Source organism: Pygoscelis adeliae, unplaced genomic scaffold (assembly GCF_000699105.1).
Source record: "Pygoscelis adeliae isolate BGI_AS28 unplaced genomic scaffold, ASM69910v1 Scaffold349, whole genome shotgun sequence".
NCBI classification, from domain to species: domain Eukaryota; kingdom Metazoa; phylum Chordata; class Aves; order Sphenisciformes; family Spheniscidae; genus Pygoscelis; species Pygoscelis adeliae.
The window spans coordinates 982,158-989,983 of record NW_008825608.1 but is presented as its reverse complement, the minus strand read 5'-3'; the positions used below and the strand labels follow the sequence as shown (position 1 = coordinate 989,983).

General features: G+C 38.5%; 1 protein-coding gene across 1 annotated transcript in view; it reads left to right on the top strand.

Moving 5' to 3' along the window:
• Positions 1-7,826, top strand: part of WNK2 (WNK lysine deficient protein kinase 2) — a 121,455-nt gene that overhangs the window by 56,314 nt on the left and 57,315 nt on the right. The window contains exons 5-7 of the mRNA XM_009332584.1: positions 874-962; positions 1,811-2,030; positions 4,829-5,117. Of these exons, the coding sequence (XP_009330859.1) occupies positions 874-962; positions 1,811-2,030; positions 4,829-5,117 (598 nt within the window). The remainder of the gene's footprint in view (positions 1-873; positions 963-1,810; positions 2,031-4,828; positions 5,118-7,826) is intronic.

Here is a 7,826-nt window from a genome sequence, read left to right as displayed (position 1 = left end):
CTGCTGCACTTACGTCAAGCCAGAGCTTGGAGAAGCGGATTCTGCTTCTCTGAAGTTTCCTTCTGGAGCGAACAGTTGGGTTTTCTCCTTGCAAGGCCATGCTCATAGGTGAGCTGTTCCAAATCTAGAACTGGACACTATTCCCAGCCAAAATGCTAACGCTTGACAGAGATTTAACTTGATTTATAGGTGATACCTGCTCTGCCACTCGTTCCCGATGAGATTCTAACAGTGTGCTGGGGAAATGCAAGAGCAACACAGAGCTGTTGGGCATATTCTCCTGTTCCCCTGCTTGGTTTTGGGGTGGTTTTGGGGGATTTTTTGTTTTGTGGGGGGTGGGAGTGTTGGAGAGTGTTGGGGACATGGAAAAGCAAGAGATTTGCGGGAAACAGGAATATGGAATATTCCAAGGTATTTTTGACTAGTTCTTGAAAGTGGCTATCTGAAGAAAAACATGATTATTTGAGTCTTTATTCATTTAGCGTTTTGAGGGTTAATGCAGAAAACAGAAAAGGAATAATTTCAGAAAAGAGTTATTTGGAAAATTTTTAAATTGGCTGTTTCTTGAATATTGACTTCAGAGTCCACAGGATACGAAGGTAAGGTTTGCAAAAGTTAGTAAAGAAAAAGGGAGATTGGCCCTGTGTACAGCTGAGTTCCTGTACAAACTAGTGTGCTTATTTTGAAGTGCAGCGGTACTTAGAAGTATGGTAGCCCTAAATCCTCAATTCAGTTTTGCATTAAGACTATCAACTTTGAAGTATTAGTTACTCCAAGGGTTGAAATGACTGTAAAATGTAAGGAAAATGTCCTTAATTAAGAGATATAATGTAATTCTTTTTCAAACTAAACTGTTTTTCTCTATCCTTTCAGGGTATAAAACCAGCAAGCTTTGAGAAAGTTACTGATCCTGAAATTAAGGAGATAATTGGGGAGTGCATTTGCAAAAATAAAGAAGAAAGGTTTGTTTCAAGTAATCAAGTTTTGTATTAAATAATGTGTATGCAGGGATTTCAAAGCTGACTGTGGATTTTTGTTCTGGCCTCTGGGTCTCCCCTGTGGAGGAGAAAATGCAGAATGGAAGTACAAATATAACCGATTGCCCGCTTTCCTGCCTTATAATGTCAGGATAATTGAATAAATGCCGTTGTTGTGTCTCTCAGCCGCTCAGCTTCAAAGAATAAGGTCAGAAAGCATTATGGTGGACATGTGAGCCTAGCGTATTCCAGCACATTCTGGCTCATTCAGGACGTTCTGCGTGGAGCATCGAGTGTGGCAGAGGTCAACCACGAATGTGACATGGTAGATTCACCACAAGCTGTTATGGCAGATTCCGTTGTCTCTGGATATGGAAACAAATTGTGCCTTGTTTTCCAGCTTTGGTTTTAAAACCTAATCTTCTTATACTGGCCTCTCCTAGATGAGTGTGTCTACTGTTCAGTATTTCATAATTTTCACAAATACAGTTTTTGGGGACCTCAACTGACTACCTAGGGGTAACCTCCTTTTTAGTACTCTCGAAGCTCAGCTTTGCTCAACTTAATTCTTGAGTATCTATAACCTGCATTTCTGTACATGCTTATGCTGTATGAATATTGCTGAAGCTTTGTGAAATAGGAAACATCATTTTTTCAGCAGTCCTCAGTAACGCTGGAAATACTATGTCTGTTTTCTAAGAACGCAAATTTGTTATGGACGAACACCAAACGTACTGTAAATGTTTTTGCCTTTAACAGCAGTTTCTTGTCACAAACCTCTTTGAAATTGCTTAAGACTTGCAGTATTTGAATGTTCTTTATATCCATTGCAGATATGAAATTAAAGATTTATTAAGCCATGCCTTTTTTGCTGAAGATACTGGGGTAAGAGTGGAACTTGCAGAAGAAGACCATGGTAGGAAATCCTCTATTGCCTTAAGACTCTGGGTAGAAGATCCTAAGAAACTGAAAGGAAAACCCAAAGATAATGGAGCCATTGAGTTTACTTTTGATCTGGAGAAGGAAACTCCTGATGATGTTGCACAAGAAATGGTAAAATAAACTTCTCCTGACAAAAATGTGTGTATATATATATGTAAAGTAGTGCATAAATCTCAAAAGGACAGCAGGAACGAGTCTGGTAAAGTAACTTCCACGTAAACCATTCCAGGTGACTAGTTTAAGCAGTTTGCATTGATTTTAGAATGAATGCTGCAAGAAAGGGGTAAACAGGGAAGAACTAATAGCTGAAAATAGCGTTCACCGAGTGTGAAAACAGATGCATGAAATGGCATTTCAAATAGCTTAGGGACCATAGAGGTCTCTGCTACTTTTATATTTTGAAAACTCTTTTGCCAATTTCTGTTAGCTGTTGAATGCTTTTAAATTTGTTTGGAATCTGTTTAGTTTCGGAGAGCAGCTTGAAATAAGTTAGAAGAGTTCAAAAGTTCAAACACAAAATATTCTGCACTGAATTCTTCAAAACACTTCTTTCCATCTTTTCTGTCGGTGTTACTTAGGAAGAATGTAGGTGAGGAAAGCCTGTGGTCAGCCACTCTATCGCCAAACATAAATAGGAAACTAGATTCAAGCCCACTGCACAGAGTTAGGAATAAGCTTTGGATTTTTTAACAGATAAGTTTAACTTGGTGAATTTCTGTATCTTATTAACTTGTGGGGTTTTGTTAGGAAAAAAAAACTATTTTGTGTTCCAGTTTCACTATATAGTCCTTGAACTCGTGTTTTAATGATGTCTTTACTGCAGTTGTTTAGGTTTTCTAATATCGTGGAGGCATAGAATCAGTAAGCACTGAGTCAAGGGTCTGGATTTTCTTGTGCTTGCGGAAATGTTCCTATTGTAATCTAAATCCCAAGAGATCCCATTTAATGATGTTGTCATCACCACTCCTGTTCTGCTTAGGAGGCACTCATTTTGGTAACGTTGCCTTACTATGCTCGGACTCATCACCATGTACTCAAAATTTAGTGGGCGAAATTCAGGCTCCTCTGTCTTCTTGTCGTTAGTTTGCAGTAGGTCCAATATTTTTTGAGCAATGCATTATTACAGAACTCATTTCATTTAAAAGTTGCTCTGGTACAGTTACTTGCTGTTATATTTTGCATTTAAATATTTATGGAAATATTTGGAATTTTGAAGTTCTGTAGGTTACTGGCCCATAGTTGTGATATTTTGTTTTGAAGAGGAAATAATTCTCATAAAAAGTGTATTTAAAAGGATCACTCCCAAACTACTGTGATACTATACCCTTTCCCAAATAACTTTAAAACGTGTGTGTTACTCTATTACATTAGTAGTTACCTAAGTGGCTGCATGTGAAATGCTTTCAAACTTGAGGCTGTTGGGGGGGTGGGCAAAGGGGGACATTTATTCCTAAATGTCTTTTTCTAGCCCTTATGAATTGTGGAACACCAAAGCCGCGTGCTTTCATCAATTTGTGTTGCTTTATGTGCTGTGGAAGAGAATAATGCAGGAGACCTTTTGAGTACAGGGAATTATTTCATTGTTGATGGGGTTTCAGTAGTCAGGCGTTCCAGCCTGGCCAAATGATGTGGGCAGAAGGAACTTGAAACGTTCCGGTGGGTTTGCAACCTGGAGTTACCTTTCACAACCAGTGGGTACTGTAAAATAACATGTCTTCATTAAACTTTAACCATTCTCTATATAGAGATGTAGGAATAAGAATTGTTTAAAAAAAAATTGTTAATGTGGCAGGTTTTCAGTGCCTTCCCATTAAGCTTTGTCTGAAGAATCTACTGGGCACATTAGTTAGTACCATACAAGGTTCTCTGGACCTGTGTGGTTCTTGAGTAATTCCCTTCTGTTAGCATTTGCTGGATCATCGGTTCAGGAATGTCAGTAAGGTCTGAGGGCATGGGCAGTGGAAAATACCCATATCCATCTGCAGCTGTATTTTAAGCTGCTTTGCACCTATTAATTTTAAACAGCGGAAATCTAAGCTGTAAAACTGTCTTGTGTTTGGGCAAGAGCAAAGAAGGAAACCCTCTAGATTTCCTCCCTGTATATAAGTGCTTCCAAATCTATAGAATATGCATGTTAAGAATGTAGGGAGAGCAGGCAAATCTCTGGTAGGTCATTATTAAACAAAAATTCACACCCTATGCTGTAGGAGATTATGCGACCAAATAGCGCAGAGATGAATTTCCATTTTTATCTGTTGAGCGGTTGAATTCTGAGAAAGCCTGCTCCCCTTTTCAGGCAAACGTGAACAGTCTGCATTTGACTCAGCGATAGGTTTTTTCTTTATAAAAGTCAATCGATACTGACTGACTTCACCATTTAAGAGAAGTTAATTTGGGACGAAATTCTGTTAACATCTTTTCCTTCATGACTTGCTGTGATATCAAGCACAGCAATTTGGGAAACTGTGTATACTAGAAAAGTTAAGGCAATAAATTCTGATTTAGGGGTAGTATGGTTTACTCCAGTTGCATTGTTCAAAGAGCATTCTTCAAAGATTCTTTTTTCCTCTTTTGACTATTCTGTTAGTCTTCAAAAAAAAAAAAAAAGGGAACCCATTTGCACTTCTCTTCTCAATGGATGTTAACTGGTGAATAAATTGACCCAATATATATTCAGGTCTTAGAAATCACATGTTGTTGTTTTAAAATGTATTAGGGATAGAAGTTTTATTCAAAAACCCATCAAGCTCTTGAGTTCCTGTTCTTGTGAGGAATAAAGATGTAATTTATGTTATTTCAAACTGGTGTTTTCTCTGTTAGGAAGAGATTCAAGTAATACGCGTGTGTGCACATGTGTGCGTGCACATGTGTGCGCACATAATCTTGCTAAGTTTGTGCCTCCTCTGTAGATTGACTCTGGATTTTTTCATGAAAATGATCTCAAGATAGTTGCGAAGTCGATACGTGACAGAGTAGCGTTAATACTATGGAGAAGAGAGAGAATTTGGCCTAGGATGCAGTCAGAGGAACGTCGGGACTCTGAATGTCTGGAGAAGTTGAAGACACCGCATGCTCAGCAGGTCCAGGTCACCTACCTTTCTCACACTGGTCACCATGTCCTGTCGGAGCCGGAGGAGCCTGAGGCGGACCAGCATCCCTTTCAGCAAAACCTGCCCACCAGCGTCACGTCCGTTGCATGTAAGTCTCGTGTTGGTTTTGTGTGCACGCAGTGATGAATGTCCGAGGGTAAAAATCAGCGATAATGGGAGCTCAGCGGTGAGTTGAGCTGCTGCGCATGTTTTTGCATGCTCAAAGAACACAGTTGTCTCGGACAGATGCGTAACGATTTTGAAAGAAATAGTTTCAAGAAAAACTATATTATATAGAGATAGCTCCTCCTTCAGTAGCAATAAATGCAGAAAGCATAATATATTTGTAAATGGAAAAGCAAGAAGACCTGCTGCTAGACACAAAAAAATACATGTTTTCTGTGCCAGGTGGTGGGATCAACACTAAGTTTGTGCGAAACACGATTTCAGAGCCTGCAGAAGTTGAATTGGCACCAAACTGGTTAGAGCGACCGGTGGCTTTTTCAAATGATGTTGACAATGTGGAGATGTTTATTCAAAAGCAGACCTTGCTGAAACCAAAGCGCTGTGGTTTCTTGTGTTTTGTGACTTACTCTTGATGGCTTGCGTCAAGTTTTTTGTGAAGCTGTGCAAAGGTCTACAGCAGGGAAAAAAAAAAATCCATCTTTAAATGTTACATGATATAATTCAAGATTTCCCTGCTTTGTGGGAAATATCAACTGTGGTTTGGTCACGCATGTTGGCAGCACCAGACCTTGTGGGTTGTCACTGTAATTATTACTGGGGTCCTTGGGTCATGATGCAGGTGCTCTCCGTGTTCCTCCAGGCTCTCTATTTTGTCCTGAGCTCATGACCTTGAAGCAAGGGGGTGGTTTGATCTTCGTTACGGCAGGTCAGAGTAGGTTGGTGGCCCTCAGTCGTCCAGGCCCTGGAAGCTTCAAGCCAATGATTTGCCAAGTCTTTACATTCAGCTGGGGGCTGAATCAAGAGCGATCACGGGGCTGTTTCAAGACAGGAGGATTTACATCTCCTGTTTTAATTCCAAGCGCTGATTTTGGTCTGTCTCTGAATCAGAAACTACCTGGCTTTGCTTGCAGAGCTTGTTGTTTCTTTGTTTTATTTCTGAGCATCAGACTTAATGTCCAGCAAACAGCAAGGCATGAGGAAGTAGTGTTTTTATTTCCCTGAAGTAACTTGTCCCTGTCTCTGTCCCCTAAAATCAACCTTTGTTACCGAGTCAAGCTCTGGTATTGAAATCTTAATCTATTTATGCTTTTAAACATCTTGAAGGAAATGTTGCCAGATATTTTTAGCTTGGAAGATTTGAAATTTTATGAGAGTTTTTTTTTTTTCTTTTTTTCCTAGCCAGTTTTTCTGATAAAATCTGATGTACATATTTTGCTAGTAAACTATTATCATAATGTTTCTGTTTTACTGCTCTGGACTTTTATGTAAGCATATTTATATTAAAGATGCATTATCTTTAGCAAAGAGACAGCTGCTGCTTTAATTCAGGTATTGTATAAATTGTTATACAGAGGTCTGCTTTGAATACTAAAATAACCCAGCATGCCTCTGCAAGAAAAGAAGCCTTTACAAGATATGAGAAATGGCCATATTTGCATAACACTCGGAATATTGCAGTATTTACAAAGCTTTTTTGTCTGAAGCTAAATGGATCTCATTTCCTTTTTTTTGCATCATATACTCATTTCATGCTATCTAATTCCTTTGAGAAACACTGTAATTATGACTGGTTTTGTTTCCAGTGGTACAATGAGGCTACTTGTGCTTCCCATGGTTCTGTTGGACATCAGTTGGCAGAATTTTATAATAAATATAACCCCCCCACCCCCCGGTTTATTTCCTACTCCTCCTCAACTTTTAACCAATACTTGGTATTATTTGACAATTCGCTATCAGATGTCTTTGAACGTTTTCTTAGTGATGTTAGGCCTAAGACCTCTATAAATTACTGTTCTACCAATTAATATAATAATCTGCGGTCAAATGTAAAAATGGAAATTAATAACTTAATGTGTGTAATGCATGTTCTATAAAAATCTGAGACTGACTCACTTCTTTTACTTTAGCACTCTACCGTCATACTCTTTTTTTTTTTCTTTTTTTTTTTTCTCCTTTGAGGTCTTAAATAATTGTTTGTAATAAAATGGAAGTGTGTATGCGGCAGAAATCTCTGCCTTCTTAGAGTAGGGCCACGTTGACTCTTTTTAGAAATGAGCTGAATAAATATAGAGGGGAGTTTAATTTTGAAAAAAAAAAAAAACAGTTGGGAGAATGGTTTGTGAGTACTGAGGAGAAATGTCATCTCTGGTGCTATTAAAAAAATAATTTGTTATTTAAAAGCCAAATAAGTAAAACCTGATTTGGAATATGGAAAAAAGAGAAGATGGAAAGTGTCGGAAAAATAAATAGCATTTAAACTGAGCTGTAACTTAAGCCCTTTTTTTGTAACTGTGTTAGTTTTCTTTCAGTTTTGAGTTTTAAATCTCTCTTACAAGCTGTTTGTCTTTTGGATACTTACAGCTACGATCTTGATTGTCTCATTTCATTTCTCAAATGAAGAAAACAGTAGCTTATGCTCAAGAAGAACTGGGCACCTGTACTTTACAGGCTTTGAAAGTCATGAAATGACATTTTAAAATCAGTAATACTCAATGGTACAGTTAAAAGCTCTGTTTCCGTTTGAGAAAAGATACGATGCTTGCCCAGTACCCAGAGCTGTGCAATTCTGCAGGTCAGCTGGGCAAACACTCCGCATGAGAAACTCCGGCAGAGCTCTGAGTGGTACTCCTAA